This window comes from Eleutherodactylus coqui, chromosome 4, assembly GCF_035609145.1.
Source record: "Eleutherodactylus coqui strain aEleCoq1 chromosome 4, aEleCoq1.hap1, whole genome shotgun sequence".
In the NCBI taxonomy this organism is placed as follows: domain Eukaryota; kingdom Metazoa; phylum Chordata; class Amphibia; order Anura; family Eleutherodactylidae; genus Eleutherodactylus; species Eleutherodactylus coqui.
The window spans coordinates 156,072,766-156,099,841 of record NC_089840.1 but is presented as its reverse complement, the minus strand read 5'-3'; the positions used below and the strand labels follow the sequence as shown (position 1 = coordinate 156,099,841).

The window sequence follows — 27,076 nt, the reverse complement described above, 5'->3', positions numbered from 1 at the left end:
TCCCACTGCGCCGCGCAAGTTGGAGTTGGTATTCCACTATAGCTCTACGCTGCTCATAGAGTCTGGCCAACATGTGGAGCGTAGAGTTCCACTGTGTGGGCACGTCGCACAGCAGTCGGTGCACTGGCAGATTAAACCGATGTTGCAGGGTCCGCAGGGTGGCAGCGTGCGTGTGGGATTTGCGGAAATGTGCGCAGAGCTGGCGCACCTTTCCGAGCAGGTATGACAAGTGGGGGTAGCTTTTCAGAAAGCGCTGAACCACCAAATTAAAGACATGGGCCAGGCATGGCACGTGCGTGAGGCTGCCGAGCTGCAGAGCCGCCACCAGCTTACGGCCGTTGTCACACACGACCATGCCCGGTTGGAGGCTCAGCGGCGCAAGCCAGTGGTCGGTCTGCTCTGTCAGACCCTGCAGCAGTTCGTGGACCGTGTGCCTCTTCTCTTCTAAGCTGAGTAGTTTCAGCACGGCCTGCTGACGCTTGCCCACCGCTGTGCTGCCACGCCGCGTGACACCGACTGCTGGCGACGTGCTGCTGACACATCTTGATTGCGAGACAGAGGTTGCGTTGGAGGAGGAGCAGGAGGAAGGTGCTTTAGTGGAGGAAGCATACACCGCCGCACATACCACCACCGAGCTGTGGCCCGCAATTCTGGGGGTGGGTAGGACGTGAGCGGTCCCAGGCTCTGACTCTGTCCCAGCCTCCACTAAATTCACCCAATGTGCCGTCAGGGAGATATAGTGGCCCTGCCCGCCTGTGCTTGTCCACGTGTCTGTTGTTAAGTGCACCTTGGCAGTAACCGCGTTGGTGAGGGCGCGTACAATGTTGCGGGAGACGTGGTCGTGCAGGCCTGGGACGGCACATCGGGAAAAGTAGTGGCGACTGGGAACCGAGTAGCGCGGGGCAGCCGCCGCCATCATGCTTTTGAAAGCCTCCGTTTCCACAAGCCTATACGGCAGCATCTCTAGGCTGATCAATTTTGCAATGTGCACGGTTAACACTTGAGCGTGCGGGTGCGTGGCGTCGTACTTGCGCTTGCACTCAAACTGTGGCACTAGCGACGTCTGGACGCTACGCTGAGAGACATTGCTGGATGGGGCCGAGGACAGCGGAGGTGATGGTGTGGGTGCAGGCCAGGAGACGGTAGTGCCTGTGTCCTCAGAGGGGGGTTGGATCTCAGTGGCAGGTTGGGGCACAGGGGGAGAGGCAGTGGTGCAAACCGGAGGCGGTGAACGGGCATCGTCCCACCTTGTGGGGTGCTTGGCCATCATATGCCTGCGCATGCTGTTGGTGGTGCCTCCCCAGCTGATCTTGGCGCGACAAAGGTTGCACACCACAGTTCGTCGGTCGTCAGGCGTCTCTGTGAAAAACTGCCACACCGTAGAGCACCTTGATCTGTGCAGGGTGGCATGGCGCAAGGGGGCGCTTTGGGAAACAGTTGGTGGATTATTCGGTGTGGCCCTGCCTCTACCCCTGGACACCGCACTGGCTCGGCCTGTGCCCACACCCTCACTTGGCCCTCCGCGTCCTCGGCCGCGTCCACATCCTCTAGGCCTACCCCTACCCCTCAGCATGCTGTATTAGCAGTGATTTGATTTCACAGGCAGGAAAGAATATGGCGCAAGCCTGCAGGCCAAATATAATTTTTTAACTTTTTTTAAAAAGGAAAGGCCCACTGCCTCTAGTGAATGAATAATAAGTTTAATAACTGTGTTGCGGCCCTGCAAAAGTGTCACAGAACTTTACTGTTGCAGAGTTATTAACTGTGGCAGAGCAGGTATTTCCCAGGCAGGATAGAAATTGGCGCAAGGCTGCACTCAACCGTAGCTGGTTGCGTCTGATTTTTTTACGTTCTCCACGCAGCACACACGTACCCAGAGCCCTTAGGACTGACAGAGGCAGGGCAAATATACTTTTTTCCCTTTTGTTTAAAAGGATAGGCCCACTGCGTCTATTCACTGAATAATAAGTTTAATAACTGACACTGTGTTGCGGCCCTGCAAAAGTGTCACAGAACTTTACTGTTGCAGAGTTATTAACTGTGGCAGAGCAGGTATTTCCCAGGCAGGAAAGAAATTGGCGCAAGGCTGCACTCAACCGTAGCTGGTTGCGTCTGATTTTTTTACGTTCTCCACGCAGCACACACGTACCCAGAGCCCTTAGGACTGACAGAGGCAGGGCAAATATACTTTTTTCCCTTTTGTTTAAAAGGATAGGCCCACTGCGTCTATTCACTGAATAATAAGTTTAATAACTGACACTGTGTTGCGGCCCTGCAAAAGTGTCACAGAACTTTACTGTTGCAGAGTAATTAACTGTGGCAGAGCAGGTATTTCCCAGGCAGGAAAGAAATTGGCGCAAGGCTGCACTCAACCGTAGCTGGTTGCGTCTGATTTTTTTACGTTCTCCACGCAGCACACACGTACCCAGAGCCCTTAGGACTGACAGAGGCAGGGCAAATATACTTTTTTCCCTTTTGTTAAAAAAGAAAAGGCCCACTGCGTCTATTCAATGACTAATATAACTGTGTTGCGGCCCTGCAAAAGTGTCACAGAACTTTACTGTTGCAGAGTTATTAACTGTGGCAGAGCAGGTATTTCCCAGGCAGGAAAGAAATTGGCGCAAGGCTGCACTCAACCGTAGCTGGTTGCGTCTGATTTTTTTTACGTTCTCCACGCAGCACACACGTACCCAGAGCCCTTAGGACTGACAGAGGCAGGGCAAATATACTTTTTTCCCTTTTGTTTAAAAGGATAGGCCCACTGCGTCTATTCACTGAATAATAATTTTAATAACTGACACTGTGTTGCGGCCCTGCAAAAGTGTCACAGAACTTTACTGTTGCAGAGTTATTAACTGTGGCAGAGCAGGTATTTCCCAGGCAGGAAAGAAATTGGCGCAAGGCTGCACTCAACCGTAGCTGGTTGCGTCTGATTTTTTTACGTTCTCCACACAGCACACACGTACCCAGAGCCCTTAGGACTGACAGAGGCAGGGCAAATATACTTTTTTCCCTTTTGTTTAAAAGGATAGGCCCACTGCGTCTATTCACTGAATAATAAGTTTAATAACTGACACTGTGTTGCGGCCCTGCAAAAGTGTCACAGAACTTTACTGTTGCAGAGTTATTAACTGTGGCAGAGCAGGTACTTCCCAGGCAGGAAAGAAATTGGCGCAAGGCTGCACTCAACCGTAGCTGGTTGCGTCTGATTTTTTTACGTTCTCCACGCAGCACACACGTACCCAGAGCCCTTAGGACTGACAGAGGCAGGGCAAATATACTTTTTTCCCTTTTGTTAAAAAAGAAAAGGCCCACTGCGTCTATTCAATGACTAATATAACTGTGTTGCGGCCCTGCAAAAGTGTCACAGAACTTTACTGTTGCCGAGTTATTAACTGTGGCAGAGCAGGTATTTCCCAGGCAGGATAGAAATTGGCGCAAGGCTGCACTCAACCGTAGCTGGTTGCGTCTGATTTTTTTACGTTCTCCACGCAGCACACACGTACCCAGAGCCCTTAGGACTGACAGAGGCAGGGCAAATATACTTTTTCCCCTTTTGTTAAAAAAGAAAAGGCCCACTGCGTCTATTCAATGACTAATAACTGTGTTGTGGCCCTGCCTACACAGTTCTGTGCCTGTAGTATCAATGGAGGGTGCAATGCTCTGCACCGCCGATTTTGAGAAAAAAAAAAAAAAAGCAACACAGCTAACAGCAGCCTGCACAGTACTCCACACAGTTAAATGTGGCCCTAGAAAGGACCGTTGAGGTTCTTGAAGGCTACACTCACTCCTAACATTCTCCCTGGCTAAGCACCACTTCTGTCCCTAATACCGGATGCAATGCTCTGCACTGCCGATTTTGAGAAAAAAAAAATTTTCTCCACTGCTAACAGCAGCCTGCACACACGTAGATGTGGCCCTAAGAAGGACCGTTGGGGCTCACTACAAACACTCTCCCTACAGCAACTCCAATAGAACAGCACTTTCCCTCAGCTAACTCACAAGACATCTGAGGCGAGCCGCGGGAGGGGCCGACTTTTATACTCGGGTGACATCTGATTGCCCCAGCCACTCACAGCAGGGGGGTGGTATAGGGCTTGAACGTCACAGGGGGAAGTTGTAATGCCTTCCCTGTCTTTCAATTGGCCAGAAAAGCGCGCTAACGTCTCAGAGAGGAAACTGAAAGTAACCGGAACACCGCGTGGTACTCGTTACGAGTAACGAGCATCCCGAACACCGTAATATTCGCACGAATATCAAGCTCGGACGAGTACGTTCGCTCATCTCTATTTTTAACCAATTCCTCACCAGATGTTTGACCTGTCATAGGTTATCAGGATGGTTATTGTCTATGAGCAGTCAGAAACTGGAAAACGCTTCTAGTTTACTATATATCTCTGTATATTTGATAAACTATGTAGATGCCAGATTTTCACTTAGAGCAACACAGCTATTCACATTCCATCAATCTTAAAGTTTGTATTTTTTTCTAGGAATAACACTGCCTCAAGTTCTGTAGCTGTGAAAGTTGGACACACAAATGATTCTTCAACACTTGAATCTGCTCCATCAAATGTAATGGAAGGTACAATGCTCAAAAAACTATTCAATAAATTTATACTACATATTTTTATTCATAATGGTAGAAAAAAGAAAATAATTGTTAACATTGTTTATTAAACTATAGTGTAACTAAATTTTCAGATGACTCTTCAGAATAAGCTCTCGTTTGTGTGTGTGTATATATTAGAAATCGCATTATTTTTGTCCATTATATAACTTGTATATAGCATTTTCATCAGTTTTTCCCTTGGCAAGCTCTGTCTCTAATTTTCAGTTGTTCCTGAGCTGGTGGGTAGAGTCTAGATGATATAATGTCTTCTATACAATGCACATGGAAAAAATAAAAGATTAGGCTTCCTAAAGGTCCATTTACACACGTCGACTGTCAGGCAAATGATGCCCGACACTCGTCCCTGTGTGTCCACGCTCCCATGGTGTCACACAAAAGCTAATATTGCTGCCTAGCTCACGGAGCTGCCAGCAGGGGGCAGGGCAGTGCAGAAGATTTTTCTCCTCTTGCTCCCCCGCCCCTCTCCATTGACATAACACAGCAGTCGTTCACTACTGAACAGCCGCTATTTAAACTGAACAATCAGCTGATCATCCATCGTTTATGCAGCATAAACGATGGGCGATCAGTTGATCGCTCATCGTTCAGTTTAAATAGTGCCGTTCAGCGCAAACACAGAGGGACGAGTGTCGGGCATCGTTTGCCCGACACTCATCCCATGTAAATGGACCCTTACTCTCTGTAGCACAGAGAGTGAGAGAGAGAGAAATAACTGCATCATAGAAGACATAGATTTACTGAGCAATGTAGATGCAATCCCAGTAGTTGTAAATAACTTACCATTTATCTGGATTGTCTGTGTCAGTCTCTCTCCCTCTCCTTTCTCCATAGACTTTTATGGGCAGCATATTATTTCTGATACTAGAGAAGGACTACACTTGATAAATAGGTAGACAGAAAATTTTAAGAAAAGGAGAAATGTAGTGGCCAGCACTTTTAGAGAAATTTTTCAGCATAAAAACATAATTTCAGTTAATATGACTTGAAATTTTGCTAGTATCACATTATTAGACATGGAAACAACACGCTGGACTTCAGTAATATCAAAAGGAACATACTTTATTTATGTGTGTGTGTAAATAAAAGACAGAAAGGGAATACAATGAGGCAGGTAATATGCATATGCTAGTCTACATCAGATTTACATCCAAAAATAGGAGACCTAAAAGGTCTTTCAAATGCATACAAATTCATATCCCAAACGCATGTATTACAGTGCAAGTACCGTATTTTTCGCTTTATAAGACGCACTTTTCCGCCTCCAAAGCGGGGGGGGGGGGGGGGAGTTCCTGCGTCTTATAAAGCGAATGTGCCGAAAATTCGCCAGAAAAAAAAAAATCATTACTTACCTCTCCCGGCGTTCTGCAGCGCTGCTACTGGCTGTCGCTCCCTCCTGGTCCCCGGCAGAGCATTGCTTTCTGGACGCGGGGCTTGAAATCCCCGCCTCCAGAAAGCTAATACTGTGTTGGCTAACACACGCCGTCAGCCAATCACAGCCATTCAATGACATCATTGAATGGCTGTGATTGGCTAACACACGTCCGCCTTCAGCCAATCACAGCCATTCAATGATGTCATTGAATGGCTGTGATTGGCTGACGGTGTGTTAGCCAATCACAGTAGTAGCTTTCTGGAGGCGGGGATTTTTAAGCCCTGCGTCCAGAAAGCAATGCTCTGCCGTGGACCAGGAGGAAGCGACAGCCCGCCGCCGAACGCCGCCGCCCGCCCGACGCCCACTGCCGAACGCCGCCGCCCGCCCGCCGCCCACCGCCAAACGCCGCCGCCCGCCGCCGTGCGCCGGGGGAGGGTGAGTAATTTTTTTTTTCACCCATTTTCCGGCTCTAATCGGGGGTGCGTCTTATAGACCGGTGCGTCTTATAAGACGAAAAATACGGTACTCAAAATAAATAAATGTTAAAAAAAAAAAATATATATATATATATATATATATATATATATTCAGAGCATGGCAGTTCTGCTGAAACTGTTTGTGTGAGAACAACAGAAAGGACACTATGTAGGCATTTACTATAGGCCACCTGGACAAGCAGAAGATATTGATAGACTCTTTCTACATCAGATGGCCAAGATCTCAAAAAAGCATGACATAGTGATCATGGGAGATTTTAACTATCCAGGCATTTGTTGGGAATCTCTCTCAGTAAAAAGTAATGGATCCAACAAATTCTTATCCACTCTTACTGACAGCTTCATCTTCCAAAAGGTAGAAGAGAAAACAAGGGCACCTGCTATCTTGGACCTAATTCCAACCAACAAGGAGGAAAATGGTTGAGGAAGTAAGAGAGGCAGTGATCATGCTATCCTTGAATTTTGGATAAAAAGAGGAGGAAGAGCCAAGAAGACAGACCTTAAGGTTGGATTTCAGAAAGGCAGATTTTAATGACCCCAGAAAGAGGATAGGAAGAATCCAATGGCTGGATGTTCTTAAGGACAGAAATGTCCAAGAAGGTTGGGAAATATTGTGAAATGAGATTCTCAAAGTATAATCGTTAACAATCCCTAAAAGAAGGAAGAATCGGAAGCCTTTAAAGAGACCAGGATGGATGAACACAGAACTTGCACACATGTTAAAAAAGAAAATAAAATGTTTATCAAATGGAAAGAGGGGGGGAATAGCTAAAGAAAAATATAATGCGGTCTGCAGGAACTATACGGCAGGTGTCAGAAAAGCTAAAGCTAATTATGAAATGAGGCTTGCAACAGAAGCCAAAAGCAATAAAAAAGGATTCTGAGGGTAGGTCAAAAGAAAAGTCAAAGATGCTATTGGATGCTTACAAGATGAAAATAGTGAATTGGTTAAGAATGATGCTGAGAAGGCCGAACTTTTAAATTCCTATTTTGTATCTGTTTTCTCTCAGAAAGTCGATAGAACAGCAACTGATCTGCCCTGTTCTATTAGGGGAATAAAAGAATGGCTATCTATAAGCAGAGAGATGGTGAAGGAACCCTTAGCTAACTTAAATGAATTCAAGTCTCAAGGTGCAGATGAATTATATCCTAGAATACTAAAGGAAGCAGCGGAGCTAACTGTTGAACCACTTGCCATAATCTTTGAAAATTCCTGGAGAACAGGAGAAGTCCTAAAAGATTGGAAAAGGGCAAATGTTGTCCTTATCTTCAAAAAAGGGAAGAAGGTGGATCCATGAAACTACAGGCTTGTGAGCCTGACATCAATACCATGAAAAATCTTTAAACAAATTATTAAACAGCATGTATGCAAGTACTTGGATAAAAATGGAGTAATTACCCAGAACCAGCATGGGTTTGTAACAAACAAGTCATGCTAGACTAATCTAATTTCCTTCTATGATACCATCACCGACTTGATCAAGGAAACGTGGTGGAAATAGTATATCTTGACTTTAGTAAAGCATTTGAGAAAGTATCTCATTCCATGCTTATTGAAAAAATGACCAAATAAGGAATTGACAAAGCAACTGTTAGGCGGATTCACAACTGGTTGAGTGAGCGTACTGAAAGAGTGGTCATAAATGGCTGCACATCCAAGTGAAAGAATGCATCAAGTAGGCAACGCTCTGTCATAGGCCCAGTGTTATTCAACATTTTTATAAATGATCTAGAGGAGGGAATTGATGGGAACTAATCAAATTTGCAGACGACACAAAGCTTGGAGGGATAGCTAACACTAGGGAAGAGAGAGTATTCTAAAAGATCTAGAAAAGCGTGAACAGTTGGCGGCGACTAATAGAATGGTATTTAACAAAGAGAAATCCAAAGTCCTACATCTGGGCAAGAAGAATGAAAAGTAAAAAACATACAGAATGGGAAGAATTGGGCTAAGCAACAGCACATGGGAAAAAGACGGGTATATTAATAGACCAAAGACTGAACATGAGTCAACAATGTAATGCAGCAGCCAAAAAGGCAAACACAATTCTGGGATGCATTAAGAGAAGCATAGAGTCTAAATCACGTGAGGTAGTTATCCACCTCTACTCTTCCTTTGTCAGACCTCATCTGGAATACTGTGTCCAGTTCTGGGCACCTCAGTTTAAAAAAGACATTGACAAACTGGAGGAAGTTCAGAGAAGAGTTACCAAGATGGTAGGCGGTCTGCAAATCATGTCCTATTAGGAACATGATTTAACCCCTTAGTGACGAAGCCTGTTTGCGCGTTAGTGACGGAGCCAAATTTTGGAAATCTGACATGCGTCGTTCAACATAGCATAACTCTGTAAAGGTTTTGCATATCCAAATGATTCTGACACTGTTTTTTCGCCACATGTTGTACGTCATTTTGGTTGTAAAAAGAGAGCGATATAGTTTGTGTATATTTATTAAAAGTACCAATATTGGAAAAATTTTGAAAAAAATTTCATTTTTTCACATTTTCAACTGTAATATCTCAAATATGTCCAAACACACTGTACAAATTTTTGATAAGATATATATTTCCATCTGTTTATTCTATTCTGAATGCACATTTAAAAAACTTTTGTGTTTTTTTTAACCATTTAGATGACATAAATTTAACATTACTTTTCAGCATTTTGAGGAACACTTTGTTTTCCTGCACCAAGCCAAATTTGCAAAAGCTCATGAGTGTTAGAATAATAGATATCCCCCCCAAATGACCCCATTTTAAAAAATACACCCCTTAATGTTTTCACTGAGGGGTGTCATGAGTATTTTGACCCCACCGTTTTTTTTCAGGAATTAATTCAATTTAGAGGAGAAAAAATAAAGTTTCATATTTTTGCAAATATGTCATTTTAAAGACATATTTTTTTCCTATACTGCCCATGAAAATGAGGATTTACACCCCAAAATGAATATCCCTGTTTCTCCCGTGTTCAGAAATATACCCATTGTGGCCCTAATCTTATATCTGAGTGCACAACGGGGTCCAAAATGAAAGGAGTAGTCAGTGTCTTTCAGAACAGAAATGTAGGCGTTTTAGGCCCCATAGCACACACGTAGAGTTCTTGAGCGCCCGAAACCATAGAAAACCCCCACAAATGACCCCATTTTGAAAACTAGACCCCTTAATAAATTTATCTAGGGGTGTACTGCCCATTTTGACCCCACAGTTTTTTAATGAATTCAAGAAAAGCAAAAAAAATGGAAAAAAATGTGATTTTCGTTTTTTGGCAATTCTGTCATTTTAAAAACTGCTTTTTTTTGTACAGCACACACATGAATAAAGACTTGCACCCCAAAATGGATACCCCTGTTTGTCCTGTGTTCAGAGACATACCCATTGTGGCTGTAATCTTTTGTCTGGATGTACAAGAGGGACCAAAATGAAAGGAGTAGTCGGTGGCTTTCAGAACAGAAATTTAGCATGAAGGTGATTTAGGCCCCATTGCCCACTTGTAGAGCCCTTGAGCGGCCAAAACGACAGAGAACCACAACAAGTGATCCCATTTTGAAAACTAGACCCCTTAACGAATTTATCTAGGGGTGTAATGTGTATTTTTACCCTACAATTTTTGAATAAATCTAAGCAAAGCAGTAGGAAAAAATTACAATTTTCATTTTTTTAGCAGTTGTATCAATTTAAAAACTGTTTTTTTTGTACAGCACACATAGGAATGAAGACATTTACCCCAAAATGGATACCCCTGTTTGTCCCGTGTTCAGAAACATACTCCTTGTGGCCCTAATCTACTTAAAGGACACATGGCTAGGCCTATAATGGAAGGAGCACCTGTTGGATTTCAGGGTACAACGGAATAAATTCCGGGCCCCATTGCCCATCTGTAGAGTCATTGAGTGTCTAAAACGATAAAGAACCCCCACAAATGACCCCATTTTAAAAACTAGACCCCTTAACAAATTCATCTAGGAGTGTATTGCGTATTTTGACCCCACAGCATTTGAATGAATCTAAGCAAAGCAGAAGGAAAAAATTACGATTTTCATTTTTTGGGCAATTTTGTCAATTTAAAAACAGTTTTTTATACAGTGTACATAGGAATGAAGACCTTCACCCCAAAATGGATACCCCCGTTTGTCCCGAGTTCAGAAACATACCCATTGTGGCCCTAATCTACTTAAAGGACACATGGCAAGGCCTGTAATGGAGGGAACACCCGTTGGATTGCAGGGCACAACTGAATACATTCCAGGCCCCATTACCCACTTATACGGTATCCCCCCTCCTCTCATGCTTTTTGGGGGTATTTCGTGACCTCAGTAGCGGGTATGGGGTGTAAAAAGTGGCGCTCTGTGAGTCTCCGTAAGCTTGATGAGGTGCGGCCGTCTCACACAGAAGACGCTCAACAAGGTGCTCCTGGAACTGCAGTGAGGCGAGCGTTCCCGGGGCTTCTTGTAAATTGCGAATTACAGGTAGTGGTCTGAATAACGCCAGGCTCATGCAGCCGTAGGTGGAATCCGCTTGCGGAGGCCCGCAATGGATCCCAGCTGTGAGCTGGCCGTGACCCTGCGTACGGCCATGTAGTGTACTGCGCATAACTGCCTACTCACACAGGCGGTCATGCGCAGTACATTTCTTTTTTGTTTGTATTTCCCGCACCGTCGCATAGCGATGACCCAGATACCCGCAGCCCGTATGCAAGGTAGTTGCGTATGGGCTGCGGGTATATCCGTGACCATGGAGCACAATGGGCTCTATCTTGCAGATATCCGCAGTAAAATAGAACCTGCTGCGCTCTCTTTTCTGCGAGTGGATTATGCAATTCCGACCCACTAATGTGAGCAGAATTGTGTAATCCAATGCGATTGATCTGCATATTACTGTGGAGCATGTGAGACCAGCCAAAGGTAGATCGCTACCTTTTTATCACGTGACCGGCGACCGCTCAACAAGGTCACTGCTCCAGGCTCTCGGCGACCGTTGGTCGCTGGGAGCAAGGAGATTTTTAATTTCCTGGGTTCCCCGTCTTCTGCGCATGTGTCCGGTGTTTTGCCGGTGGTCGTATGCACAGAAACCGGGAAAGTTCACGGAGGAAGATTGCGGTGGGGTGCAAATACGGAGGCCTCCGGTAAAAAGTTTCATCTCACCGATCACATCGGTGAGGGGAGATGAACCTTCACCTTTTTTTTACTTTTACGTGATCGCTATTATCCATTGGATAACGGCGAACATGTGATCTGGAACGGCTCACCGCGGCCGCCCGTCAAATCTCCAGGTTCTCGGCTAAGTTTTGTAGCCAGGAGCAGGGGGATTTTAAATTACCCTGGCAATCCACGGCTTTTGCGCTGCGCCTGCCATTTTGGCGACGGGCGCGTGCACAGAAGCTGGGGTAAGGTCCGTGGATAAATCCGCAGGCCTTAGGTACGTCATTTCATCGTCCCTCATGGATATGATCTGTGGGGGTTGATGAGACGTAAGTTTTTTTTAAACTTTTTTTTAACTTTTTAAAACTTTTTTTTTACTTTTTACACTTTTTCTTTACTTGAAATGATCACTGTTATCCATAGGATAACAGTGACCATGTCCCCGGTGAAATCTCTCTGCTCCTGGCTACACATGGCAGCCAGGAACAGAGGGATTTTAAATTTCCCAGGGCTCGAGCCACTCTGTGCACGTGCCCGATGATTGACATCGGGCGCGCATGCGCCGATGGGGACTTCTGGTCCTGGAATACCAGGGACAACGGCGGACCTGAGGTGAGTATTTTCACCTCCCCTCATGGATCGGATCCATGAGGGGAGGTGAAACTTCTACTTAAAATTTTTTTAAAAACTTTTTCGCGATCGCCGCTATCTACTGGATAGCGGCGATCGCGGGCCCGGGGACCGCTCACCGCGATCCCCGGTAACATCTCCTGGTTCCTGGCTACCTTCAGGAGCCGGGAGCCAGGAGATTTTAAATTTGCCGGGGGCTCCCGGGCTTCTGCGCATGCGCGTGACGTCATCATCTGGCGCGCATGCGCAGAAGACCGGCGGCGGGTCCGGGAGGACCAGATCTTTGGGGGCAGCACGGAGAAGGCGGGTGAGTATTTTCCGGGCAGCTGAATCTTTAACTTTTTTTCTACTTTTTTTTTACTTTTATGCGATCGGCGCTATCCATTGGATAGCGCCGATCGCAATGCCGAGGGGGACTGCCCGCAGCCCGGGATGACAGCTCCGTGCTGTCGGCTACCTGCGGGCACCGACAGCATGGAGCTGTCACGTCCTCAGGCAAGTGGGCATTAATCCTAAGAGGACGCATAATACTACGTCCTCTAGGATTAAAGCCCACTTACTGAGGACGTAGTTTCCCGATGGGGCCGTCACTAAGGGGTTAAACGATCTGGGAATGTTTGGCTTGCAAAAAAGAAGGCTGAGAGGAGACTTAATAGCTGTCTACAAATATCTGAAAGGCTGACACAGTCCAGACACAGTCCAGACGGATCAGCCCTATTCTGATTTGCACAAGGAAAAACTAAAAGCAATGGGATGAAACTGAAAGGGAAGAGGCACAAAATTAGGTATTAGAAAAAACTTTCTGACAGTGATAGTGATCAATGAGTGGAACAGGTTAACACGGGAGGTGGTGAGTTCTCCTTCAATGGAAGTGTTCAAACAAAGGCTGGACAAATATCTGTCTGGGATGATGTAGTGAATCCTGCACTGAGCAAGGGGTTAGACCCGATGACCCTGGAGGTTCCTTCCCACTCTACTAGGTCTTCTATTATGATTCTTTATATATATATATATATAATATATATAAAAAGGTCATAGTCGAGGGGTGTCATCTCTGTCCAACTCAGGGCCTTCAATACAGGGTATGAGTCAAGGGTTGTCGTCACTGTCTGACTTAGGGCCTCTGCTGGTCCACCCTGGACCACAGGCTCGCATCCCTTACAGCTCAACTGTGCTATATTACTACCCCTGATCGTGATGGCAACTGTGGCTTTTATGTTGCTTACTGCTACACTCCTAGGTGTTACCTTTCCTACGGTTATCAGAATGCCTGTCTGTAGCCTTCTGCAGGCCATCATGTATACTGCACTCCTACATATCCCTCCCCTCACTGACGGAGGCCGTAGGCGCGTCACAGCTTTTATCCTTCTGGCGTAAAAACTCTGGGGTAATTGCCACTTTTCTAGCTGCCACTTCATCTTTCTTATGCTCAACTTCTTGTGTGGTGTCTGCCTCTACTGACTCCATTTTGTCATCCTTTGCAACTTCTTTCACATGGTTTTCTTCACTTCCACCAGTCTCACCTTCTGCTTTCTCTTTGGTCTCTTGTACTTCAGAGGGTTGCTCAGCCGCCATCTGTTGCACACTGTTTTTTCTCTCATTCACAAAGGCGATTTCTTCTCTCCAAATTTTCCTAGTTTTCACAAACTTTTAACCTGTAGCGCCCAGGTCACCTTCGAAGCACAATCTGACATACTTTACTGCTTGTCTCCCATTTCCAAGATTCTTCAATAAGACTTTCTTTTCTTTTACTCACTGTCTGAACTGGGTCCAAGACCTCTCTAGTCTCTGAACCTTCCTTCCAGCAATGCAACTATTTGATTCCCAGAGTTTAATCTTTGTGCTTAACTTCTTAGCAAACTTTTGTTCTGACACCTGTTTCAGGGTGTGTGTCCAGGTTAGCACTTTGCTCTCCTTCTCATGAGCCTTTTCTTCAACAGTCTCACATTTAGTGGCATATCTCGCAAACCTGATTTACTCTTCAGTAAGCCCCTGTTCACACAGCTTTTGTTTCTACTCCAGTTTGGACGCTTTCTGACATTGGTGACCAATCTCCACAGTAACATCTTTTGCTTCTGCTGAAGACTCACTGTAAACTTTAAAAGTTTATCATCGGCAGCTGCTTTTTCTTCATACAGCTGATTTTTAGCCTTTAACTATCTTTGAATTTCTTTCTTCTGCTCTTCAACAGATTCAAAGTATGCAATATTCTTCTCCATTTATTTTCCAGATCTGACATTTGAGCCTGAATTCTTAAAATATCTTTGGCAGCTTTCTCTTAGTTTCTGCATCTTCCTCTAACTGCTTGAGGAACACATTTCTCTCACCTTCTATTCTCTTCAGATGTGCACTAAGGCCAAGCCTCTTATGCATCTCATCTTGCACGAGCTTCTGGCACTCTTCACCCTGAGCTTCCCATTCTACCTGCAATCTGTTAGTCTTCTTAGACAGCTCTGCCTGTACGCTGTCACCTTCAGTGATATTTACTTGTAGCTCTTTTGATGCTGCATTTCTACTGTGTTTCTCTTGCATTCAGATTCATGCTGCTCTTCCAATAGTACCCATTTAGAGCATTATTTGTTTAAGCTCCTGGATTTTAGGTTTATGTTCTTCAGCTTCCTCAGCCAAGCTCCTATGTAGCTGAGACACCAGTTACTCATGGAGTACTTCCTAGGCTCTTTGAAATCCAGTATGTCTTGAAAGACCTTTGTTTGCTTATCTGCCTGGCTGCAAGCAGCTTTCTCCATTTACAGCTTTTCTTTGAGTTCAGTTATCTGCAACTCCCATTCATCATTTCTCTTAGCTAACTGCCTTTTCAACTCTGAAACTTGATTATGCAAACCTGTAGTCTGATTATGTGCACCTGTAGAAGCTTTTTCTAACTTGCAATGTGTCATCTCGAACTCTTGGGCTCTTATTTGCATTTTCTTACAGTCCTGTTCATACTGTGCAATCCGCTTCATCTCTGGCTACATTTCTGAGGTCTTGTATCTCTTCATGGGCTTTTGAAAGATATCCCTATTTCTTTTTCTCACCTCTCAATTCACTTAAGCCTTGTTCACACTGAACGGTTTTCTCCTCCGGCAACTACCTGTGATCAGCTTTAGCTAATCTTCTAAGGCGCTCATTCTTCTTTAAGATAGTTGCACTTTCTGTTTTCACCTGAGCGGCTTCTTGGAGAGCATGCTCTCTTTCTCTCTGGAATATTTCTGTCTCCTTCTATATCAGAAAAATGGCAAATTAAGTTCAATGTTGATAAATGTAAGGTTATGCACATGGGCGGGAAAAATGGATGTCACCAATATACACTTAATGGGGTACCACTAGGGAAAAGTGATATGAAAAAAGACCTAGGCGTACTAGTGGATTGTAGATTGAACTGGAGTAAGCAATGCCAGTCGGCTGCTGCAAGAGCTAATAAAGTCTTGGGGTGCATTAAAAGAGGTATAGGGGCGAGGGACGAGAACATTATTCTACCGCTATATAAGGCACTTGTTAGGCCCCACATGAAATACTGCGTACAGTTCTGGTCACCAGTGCTCAGGAAAGATGTTACAGTGCTTGAGGGGGTTCAAAGAAGGGCAACTAAACTAATACATGGAATGAAGAGACTGGAATACCCCGAGAGGCTATCAAAATTGGGATTATTTACCCTGGAAAAAAGACGGCTAAGGGGTGATCAAATAACAATGCATAAATACATGAGGGGATGATACAAGGATCTCTCCCATGATCTGTTTATACCCAGAGGGCATCCGCTACGTCTAGAAGAAAGCAGGTTGCATCGCCAACACAGAAAAGGGTTCTTTACTGTAAGAGCAGTGAGACTGTGGAACTCTTTACCTGAGGATGTGGTGATGGCAAAATCCATAGAGGAGTTTAAAAAAAGGGACTTGGGCCTGGCTATGGAGGAGTGAGGACACGTTTCTCCTCAGCTCCTTCTTCATACCCGGAGAAAACCCTCAAAAATGGCACCAAATAACAACAAAACGGGCAATAGGAGGAAGAAATCGCTGAGGAGCAGCACCCACCTACCAGACAATCCGGCTCCAGCGGGCATCCAGTGGTTCTTCCCTGGCCAGAAGCGTCCCGAGGAGGAGAAATCCCAGTCTGGCATGGCGGCCGCAGCACACCGAAGCTCACCACAGACGGCGCGGCGGGAGGACCCCCCACCACCTGCACGGAACAGAGCAGCGGCGGGAAACAGCGGCAGGAGAAGTAGAGAGACGGGAACCCTCCCCTGCGCAGAGCGGGTCCCCTACACCAGCGCTGCTGGCAGGGCAAGACCTAGCAGCGGGGACACCGGCAGAGATCTCCCCCGACAGCTCCATGGCAGCGGAGGAGCTCCCGATGACGTGGGATGGCGCAGAGAAAAGACAGAGGCGGATGCCCTCCTCGGGGCTGCCGGAGTGCCCAGCAGAGGTGAGCGGGGAGCAGCGGTCTCATGGCCCCACACCGCCCAAGATGGCGGCCGCAGCGGGGTACACGTGCGCAGAGAATACAGAGGAGAGCGGGAGCCAGAGCAGAGGGAGCGCTGGGGTGAAGAGTGGACGCATTAACCCACTCATGGACACCCCCAACAGAGACCCTCAAACCCCAGTAGTAAGAGCTAATCCAGACTTCCCTGGGCGCACTGTGTCTGCTTTCCCCAGCCATACTCAGAGAGCTCCTCCTGGCAGTAACTTAAATGTCCCTCTTGGAAGTGCTGAGGTTGCTCCTACTGGCAGTAACATGATTGCTCCTCCTGGCGGTAACATCATTGCTCCTCCTGGTGGTAGCATGATTGCTCCTCCTGGCAGTAACGTGATTGCTCCTCCTGGCGGTAACGTGAGTGCTCCTTCTGGCGGTAACGTGAGTGCTCCTCCTGGCGGTAACGTGATCGCTCCTCCTGGCAGTAACGTGATCGCTCCTCCTGGCGGTAACGTGATCGCTCCTCCTGGCGGTAACGTGATCGCTCCTCCTGGCAGTGACGTGATCGCTCCTCCTGGCAGTGACGTGATCGCTCCTCCTGGCAGTAACGTGGTTGCTCCTCTTGGCAGTGACTTGATTGCTCCTCCTAGCAGTGACTTGATTGCTCTTCCTAGCAGTGACTTGATTGCGCCTCCTGGCAGTGACTTGATTGCGCCTCCTGGCAGTGACTTGATTGCGCCTCCTGGTAGTGACCTGATTGCGCCTTCTGGCAGTAACAAGATAGTGCTTCCTGGCAGTAACATCATTGCGCCCCCTGGCAGTAATGAAAAGGCTCCTCCTGGCAGTAATGAGACGGCTCCTCCTGGCAGTAACGGGATTGCTACTCCTGGCAGTGACAAGATCGCTCCTCCTGGCGGTAACACAATCACCTCACCCAGCATGATTGTAACTGCCCCCCATGGCGGCAACTGGTTTGCTTCTCCCGGCAACATTATGAGCGCTCCTGCCGGCAATATCATGAGCACTCCTCACGGCAGTAACGCAAACGCCCCTCCAGGCAGCAAGACAAGCGCCCTCCCCGGCAGCAAGACGAGCGCCCTCCCCGGCAGCAAGACGAGCGCCCCTCCTGGGAGCAATGACAGCGCTCCTCCCGGCAGCAACAAGAGCGCTCCTCCCGGCAGCAACAAGAGCGCTCCTCCCGGCTGTAACAAGAGCGCCCCTCCATTGCCCACCAATATAGACTGTACAAACACAACTCCTTACCCACCACATAGAGAGCCTGCAGGCACCTCAGTGCTCACAGACCTTGGAGCCCTCAGTGCACATATCCTGGCGATTCCAACAAAAGCAGACATGGAAGAGTATATAGTAAGGCTTGAAAATACTTACAAAACAGAAGTAGCAGCGGTGCGAGAAGAAGTGCAACAGGTAGATACGAGAGTCGCCACAGTGGAGACATCCCTGACAGAACTAGCGACCAAAGTGAACTCTCAAGAAGCCTTATTACAGACCCAAGCCCTCCAATTACAATATCTGACGGACTCGCTGGACGATGTGGAGAACAGAGGGAGAAGGAACAACATCAGAGTCCGAGGCATACCGGAAACAATAGAACCACAACACCTGGAGGACACTCTTCGCCGCCTCTTCAACCTCATCCTAGAAGTCTCATCGGACAACCCGCTGGAGCTGGATCGCGCTCACAGATCGCTAGGCCCTATAGCAACAGACCCAGATCGGCCACGGGACATTATCTGCCGGGTCCATAAATATAGAGTAAAGGAAGCTATAATCAAGAGGGCGCGGGAGACCAGCCCCATACAATTCCAAGGCAGACCCGTACAGTTGCTCCCAGACCTATCACGACTCACTTTGATGAAGAGAAAATCCCTGCGCCCCCTACTGGATACCTTGCGCCAGCACAACATGGCCTACACCTGGGGATTCCCCTTCCGCCTGCAAGTCCGACATGGGGGCCGTCTAATAGTACTGCGAAACCCAGAAGATCTTACCAACTTCAGCGCGGCTTTGGACATTCCTACGCCAGTTAAATACAGAGCTGCCCTATACCCTCTCTTTAAGGTAGTTCTCATCTGTCATACTACCTCTACTAATCTTTCTTTCATCCTCTCCCCTCACTAATTCCTCCTCTATTTCGTAGGTACTACTTGACCTCCTTATTTAGGAGCAAATTGTTGTTTAGTGTTTGTCTCATCTTTTTGTTTGTTTTTCTGTTTTGTTTTGTTAGGCCCTTCCCCCTCCTTTCTTTAACAACATGGCGCCACTCAAATTTAGTTCACTAAATATTCGGGGACTTAATGTTCCCCAGAAAAGATCACAGGTCCTATACCAGCTGCACAAGCAGAGGGTCCAAGTGGCACTATTCCAAGAGACACATTTTAAAGTGGGACACATCCCTGCCATACGAGATAGGTACTACTCGCATTGGTTCCACAGCGCCAACCCCGACAGCCGGGCGGGTGGGGTCTCCATTGCGATACATAGGTCCCTAGCTCACCACCTCATAGAAACAAAAACAGATCCTCAGGGACGATATGTCCTCATTAAAGTGAAAATAGGAACCACTAAAATCACAATCGCAAACTGGTATGCACCAAACCAACAGCAGGCAGTGGCTAACCAGGCCTTCTTGAAGGTAGTGGCGGAGTTCGCGGAGGGGGTTGTTGTGGCCGGAGGGGACTACAATATGACTTTAAACCCAGAAATAGACTCCTCGGTGAACAGGGGCAATGTTCCCCTTGGGCAACTACGGACCTTTAAGAACGCAATGCATGCACTCCAACTGGTGGATGTATGGCGTATCCTACATCCACAAGATAAGGACTACACCTTCTTTTCACATCCACATAATTCCTATAGTCGCATAGACTACTTTCGTCTGGGACACCATGCCCTGTCATGGCAACCTATGGCCACAATAGGGGATATGGTGTGGTCGGACCACGCTCCTGTATTCCTGACCCTAACTCTACCAGATCAAACAGACCGCCAGTGGACGTGGAGGTTGAATGACAACCTCCTGAAAGATAGCATATGTGAAGCAGAAGTTAAAGAACAGATAGAAACATTTCTTGCGACACATGCCACAGATACCACTTCGGCTCCTATTCAATAGGAGGCACTGAAGTGCGTCCTGAGGGGCACTGTAATAAAACATGGCTCTCGGCTCAAAAAAGAAAGAGCCACTACTATTACTAAACTCCTTAAACAGATTCACACCTTAGAGTCTGCACATAAAAAAACCCTCTCGCCAGATACCCTGGCAGATCTGGTTCGGGTCAGGAAAGAGCTAAAATCAAAATTAGACCAGGCATATACCCATCTAAGAAATGAACACAAGCGCTTTCACTATGAGTATTCTAATAAAGCGGGCAAACCCCTGTCCCGTCTGATACACCTGAGGGCTGCATAGACATTTATTCCATTAATCAAAAACGCGACGGGCACTGACACATATAATCCTACGGAAATCCTGGATATATTTCAGAAATACTACTCCCAGCTCTATAATCTTAAGGGACAATTCGTGGATATGAACCAAAATTTACTAAAAGACCGAATTTCCAAATATGTAGCAGGGACAGCCCTGCCGGTACTAAGCCCCAACTACAGAGACGCGTTGGAAAGGGATATCACAGTAGAGGAGATAGAGGAGGTTATCAAAAGCACCCCTGCGGGGAAGAGCCCCGGGCCCGACGGTTTCACCCCCGCCTTTTACAAATTTCTTAGACAGCAGCTCGCCCCCTTTTTAGTCAGGGCATTCTCTATGGTCTCCCAGGAGTCCCCTTTCCCACAACAGGCCCTTGAGGCACACATAAGTGTAATTCCGAAACCAGGGAAAGACCCCACAGTTTCCACTAACTGTAGACCGATCTCACTGATCAACGTGGACATAAAAATTTATGCTCAGGTCCTGGCCAACAGTCTTTCTCCGCATCTCCCGAACATTATACACATGGACCAGGTGGGCTTCGTCAGAGGGAGAGAAGCTAGAGACAATGTAATAAAAACCCTGCTCCCTGTGGCTAAGGCTCGAGACTGTGCTAACCCAATGTGTTTGTTGTCGTTAGATGCGGAGAAAGCCTTCGACAGAGTTCATTGGGGGTTTCTTGAGGCAGCCCTCAAGCAGATAGGGCTGGGTCCTAAATTTTTGTCCAGAACACTAGCTCTTTACACTTGCCCCACGGCCAGGGTTAGGATAAATGGCACACTATCCTCCCCCATCCACATCAGGAACGGCACCAGGCAGGGCTGCCCCCTGTCCCCTCTGCTGTACGTCTTAGTGATGGAGCATCTAGCGACAGCAATTAGAAATAATCTGAACATCAGTGGACTGACAGTGGGAGGGACCCAGTATAAAGTGGCCTTATACGCCGACGACGTACTGCTATATATCACACAACCCCGCATCACTCTGCCCTCCTTGATCGAAGAATTCGAAAAATTTGGCCACCTATCTAATTTTAAAATCAACTACAGCAAAACTGAAGCACTAAATATATCCTGGGGCCCAGAAACAAAAAAACACATAATAGAACACTTTCCCTTTAAGTGGCAACAAGAGGCTATAAAATATTTAGGAATACACATTCCATCGGATCACTCCAAACTGTTCTCCATGAACTACTCTACCCTACTGGACCGCACTCTTAAAGACCTGACCGCCTATTCCACCAGAGTCTTGTCATGGTTCGGGAGGATATAAACCATTAAAATGGATGTCCTACCCCGATTTTTATACATTTTCCAAGCCATCCCTATAACGGTACCCCAAACATTTTTTAACAAACTGAAGTCGGCGCTAATCAGATTCTTTTGGGGATGGGGGGGGGGCAAAGACCACGAGTAAGGACGCGCACGTTATCGTACCCCAAATCAAAAGGAGGAACTGGTTTACCTGACTTTAAGAACTACCATACGGCGGCGATTCTTACACACCTGCTAGACTTGCACTATCACACCAATAATAAACAATGGATAGCATTGAAGCAAACAGACTGTACAGTTCCCTTGAGGCTACTCCCATGGGTGAAAAAAGAGGATAGGGCCCAATCGATAGGTCCCAACTACTTCCTAAGGGGCACACTTAGACTATGGGATATACAAACACGCCAACAGGGAACATAGCCCTTTGACGCCATTGTTTAATAACAAGGGAGGGAGCGAGAACGCTATTTGGGTTGGGAGAATCGGGAGGATACCAGGGTCCAGCAGGTCCTGGGTGGGCAATCAATTCCCACTCTGCAGGAACTCAAACACCGATTTGGAGACATTCGTATCTCTTGGCTTGAGTATTTTCAGCTACACTCCTTCCTTACAGCTTGGGAGGGAAGCGACACCCCGGGCCTGGAATTGACACCCTTCGAGAGATTGTTTGAGTTGCGGTCCCCTCTGGAGCACGTGCTATCACAAATATACGGCCTTCTGATGCATGAGCTTAGTTGCACAAGCCCGAGCTTCAAGTGGGCCTGGGAGCAGGAGTTAGGAGAGGAAATCACACAGAGTGACTGGCAAAAATCATTTATCTTCACACACAAACTAACCATGGCATGCGCTGCTCAAGAGAAAGGGTACAAGGTGTTGGCTAGATGGTACAGATACCCGATGCGACTCCACGCAATATTCCCCTCGGTGTCAGACATGTGTTGGCGCTGTGGGACTGATAGAGGCACTCTGTTGCATGTCTGGTGGGGTTGTGGTAAACTGCGGCCCTTCTGGAACAGGGTGTTTGCCACATATAACTCAATGTGCAGAAAATCGTTTGGCAATATGCCGCAGATAGCCCTCCTCTTCATTCTGCCAGGCCCCATTAGTGCGCAAAAGGGAGACCTACTCCGGTTTTGTATTGCAGCAGCCAGAGCAGTCATCCCTTGCCACTGGCGATCTACACAGGTCCCCTCAATGAGAGAATGGCAGCAGGAGATGTCATACCTTAACCAAATGGAGGAGCTATGTGCAGAGCACTCTCGAGAGCCCGAAAAAAAAAAGGAGAAATACAGAAAGACATGGCAACCTTGGATTATGTTTGAATCCTCAGCAGAGTTTGCCAGCTTGTTCTACTAAACGTACTCGCGAGCCCTGTAGGGGACACAGGGCCTTTGGAGTTAGGGACCGACTGGAAGACGCTCAGGGTGCTCCCCCCCCCCCCACTCCTTCCACTTTTTTTTTCTTTTGTGTGTGTATGTGTGTGTGAGTGTATGTGTGGTCCTGTCTGTGTATAGGTGCTCGGTGTGCTATAGTCAAAGTACCTCGTCCTTCTGCCCTATCTAATTAACTTGCTCAGATTGTTTCTATATCTTTCCCCCTTTTTTTTTTCCTCCTTCATGTCCCTATCCTTCTCCCCTTCAAATGAAAAGGATTCCCACCACATAAACTGTAATATTCATCACGACATAGACCCCACCTTTACCGTCAGTTAGATATGCGTTGATATAGTAAAAGAACAGTTGATTGGGGTAAGGTGGTCCGGGGATCATCTATGGGCTAGACGAGCCCAATTGTTGTACAATATGAACCGTAGGCCCTGCGAGGCCTATTTCCATTTTCCCTTTTATTGTTTTTCCTTTTTCCTATTTACTGATATTTCCTAATGTTTGTAAAATATTCTGAAAAACGTAATAAAAAGAGATTAAACATAAAAAAGGGGACTTGATGTCTTTCTAGAGCGGAAGGATATTACAGGATATAAATCTTTGGTTAATTGTTAATCCGGGTGTACAGGCAGATAGGAACTATTAGGGGTTGATCCAGGGATTAGTCTGATTGCTATTAGTGTGCTGGGAAGGAATTTTCCCCCAAATGGGCTAATTGGCTCCTGCCTCTTGTTTTTTTTTTGCCTTCCTCTGGATCAACAACATAGGAGGATAAACAGGCTGAACTAGATGGACATTGTCTTCATTCGGCCTTACATACTATGTTACTATGGTATGTAGTAACCCTTGCCTCGCCAGAGCATTCAGGACAGCACACATTGTGACAAGTTCCTCCTGAACTCTGAGCAAGCGTTCACTGTCTCTCACTTTGGACCTTTGGGTCTACACTAACTACACCTTCTGTCTTACTAGAAGCAGTCTTCATTTTCTTTTTCTTCTTCACTGCACTTTTAGTACTACTTGTAGTCCCAGCTGACATTTGGTTGCTACTAATAACTTTTTCAGTTTCACAAAAAAACTCCAACATTAACTCCTTTGTCTACAATTCCCACTCTTGTAGTACCACATGCATGTTCTTCACTATTTCTCCTCTCTTTCTCTGGAGGCTGTTCACACCCTGCCTTTATTTGGGGAACATTTCTATACATTCTAGGCACATTCTATGGAGAAAACATCCCACAATCCCCCACACATATTTTAGGATTTATGAAAAAATATTTTCTGCACCATTTCATCATCAATATAGTCCTTAGACATCTCCACAGTAAATGTCTATTCACATTGTGCAGCTCTTACTGTCTCATCCTATACAGAAGCCCGACAAGGCTATTTTAGGTGGTCTCCTTGGACCACCGCCATCTTGACTGCATAGTCCAATATGAACAAACAAAGAAACAAGTTCACCAACCTGCCTTGTAGACATCCTCTGCTTGGACCTTCTTTGCTTCCCCAGGCAACAACAGTTTTCAGCCTCTTGGCTCTTTGAACACATCTTGCAGTTTTCATTGCCCCACGGCAACTGCAGTTTCTGCCTCCTATCCCTTTAAACGCAGTCTGCAGCTTTTGGCGCCCCGCAGTGATCGCAATTTTGGCCTTTTGTTACTTTAAATGTATTCAACTGCACTGCTCAGAGCAGACATTCACTTTACACCTCGCACTCTGCAGCTTTATGCTCCATCCCATGCCAGCACATCCTCCACCATATGTGGCAAGTTGGTCTTACTCGTCTGTGGATCGCTGACCTCTTGGTTTGAAATGGGCCCCACACATGTAAAAAACACTCCAGAAACTTGTTTTTCTTTAAGTCTAGCGCCTGCCAGTTTTCTTCTACAGCAAAACTATGAGCATAACATGCAACAAAAAGCTCATATTCCGCACCCCACCTGAGTGTGAGAGTCAAAGGTTGTCATCCCTGTCTGACTCGAGGCCTTTAGAATGGGGTGTTAGTTTAAGGCCTCTGCTGGGAAACCCTGGACCTCAGGCTTGCAGCCCTTCGAGCTCCACTGACCTATAACTTCTCCCCGAGTGTGGCAGGAACTAGGACTTGCTCCCTGCAACACCCATAGATGTTAAGGTGATACCTCTCCTATGGTTAGCATTCTGCAGGCCATCCTGTACTATATATATATATATATATATATATATATATATATATATATATATATATATATATAATTAGATACATATGTGTCATGTGTCATGAATTACATGACTTGCAATCAACACATGTAGATATCATAAACTGCAAGTGCAATACATGAGGAGAAGGTAAACCTACCACACCCAACAAGGCTTTCTCTAGGGTAAATTTCTTCAATGTATGATCAGTGGGAAGAATAGGCCAATATTTTTCAATAACAGAAAACAACTGATGATGACAGAAACTGTAATTGCAAATCAGTCTCACCTCAGCCTTTAAAGCACAGGTGTCAAACACAAGGCCCGCGGGCCGAATCCGGCCCGCCGCCTCATTTTCTGTGGCCCGCCGGCTATGCAGTAAGTTCCCTCACCTCCGTGCTGAAGTCAATAGGCGATCTTCACTCAGCTTGTTTTGTCTAGTGCAGACAGTAATAGAGGAGTGCCGATAGCAGACTGACAATGGCCGCGGAGGAGGGAAGAAGACTGCAGAGAACATGATCTCTGCAGCAGGAGAGCAATGCTGAGGAGGAGCAGCTCCAGGGTGAGAGCCAGTCAGCGCTGACCTCCTCTCACTGGCCCAAGAAGGACTGAGAGCAGCCAGTATACCAGTCAGTGGGACCATATTGGATGCAGGTAAGTATAAATATGTGTATCAAAATGCAGAAGTGTCCTTGTGTGCATATGTATGTATGTATGTATGTATATATGTGTGTGTCTGTATGTATATATGTCTAATAGTGTGCGTATCTGTTTAGAATGGTGTACGCCTGTGCATGTGAATGCGCAGAATGGTGTGCGCCTGTGAGTGTGAATGCGCAGAATGGTCTGTGTCTGTATGCGCAGAATGGTGTGCGCCTGTGCGTGTGTATGCGCAGAATGGTGTGCGTGTGTCTGCGCAGCATGGTGTGCGTGCGCCTGTGCAGAATGGTGTGTGTCTGCGCAGAATGGTCTGCGTCTGCGCAGAATGTTGTGCGTCTGTGCGTGTGTATGCGCAGAATGGTGTGCATGTGTATGCGCAGAATGGTGTGCATCTGCGCAGAATAGTGTGCCTCTGTATGCGCAGAATGGTGTGCGTCTGTATGCGCAGAATGTTGTGCGTCTGTGCGTGTGTATGCGCAGAATGGTGTGCGTGTGTATGCGCAGAATGGTGTGCGTGTGTATGCGCAGAATTGTGTGCGTGTGTATGCGCAGAATGGTGTGCGTGCGTCTGCGCAGAATGGAGTGCGTGCGTCTGCGCAGAATGGAGTGCGTGCGTCTGCGCAGAATGGAGTGCGTGTGCCTGCGCAGAATGGAGTGCGTGTGTCTGTGCAGCATGGTGTGCGTGCGCCTGTGCAGAATGGTGTGTGTCTGCGCAGAATGTTGTGCGTCTGTGCGTGTGTATGTGCAGAATGGTGTACATGTGTATGCGCAGAATGGTGTGCGTCTGTATGCGCAGAATGGTGTGCGTCTGTGCGTGTGTATGCGCAGAATGGTGTGCGTGTGTATGCGCAGAATGGTGTGCGTGTGTATGCGCAGAATGGTGTGTGTGTGTATGTGCAGCATGGTGTGCGTGCGTCTGCGCAGCATGGTGTGCGTGCGTCTGCGCAGAATGGTGTGCGTGCGTCTGCGCAGAATGGTGTGCATGTGTCTGCGCAGAATGGTGTGCGTCTGCGCAGAATGTTGTGCGTCTATGCGTGTGTATGCGCAGAATGGTGTGCATGTGTATGCGCAGAATGGTGTACATCTGCGCAGAATAGTGTGCCTCTGTATGCGCAGAATGGTGTGCGTGTGTATGCGCAGAATGGTGTACGTGTGTATGCGCAGAATGGTGTGCGTCTGTGCGTGAGTATGCGCAAAATGTGTGCGTCACTGGCCACTATGGAGGACCTTATTACCAATCGGGCCACTGTGGGATTCACTTTTACTTTACTGTCTTACAATTAGAATCGGCCCTTTGAAGGCACCCATAAGGCTGATGTGGCCCTCGGTGAAAATGAGTTTGACACCCCTGCTTTAAAGGTTTCGACTTGAACGTAGACCAAATCCTGCCATTTAGTATTCTTGGGACAATCCTCAGCCCTCCTTATTGATCTGTTGCTCTAACCTC

General features: G+C 46.8%; 1 protein-coding gene across 5 annotated transcripts in view; it reads left to right on the top strand.

The window, feature by feature from the left end:
• The window catches only part of DCAF6 (DDB1 and CUL4 associated factor 6), a 992,542-nt gene that overhangs the window by 618,496 nt on the left and 346,970 nt on the right, over nucleotides 1-27,076 (top strand). For all 5 annotated transcript variants that reach the window (XM_066600328.1, XM_066600324.1, XM_066600329.1 and 2 more), the window contains one exon: nucleotides 4,494-4,585. In XM_066600328.1, coding sequence (XP_066456425.1) covers nucleotides 4,494-4,585 — 92 coding nt within the window. The remainder of the gene's footprint in view (nucleotides 1-4,493; nucleotides 4,586-27,076) is intronic.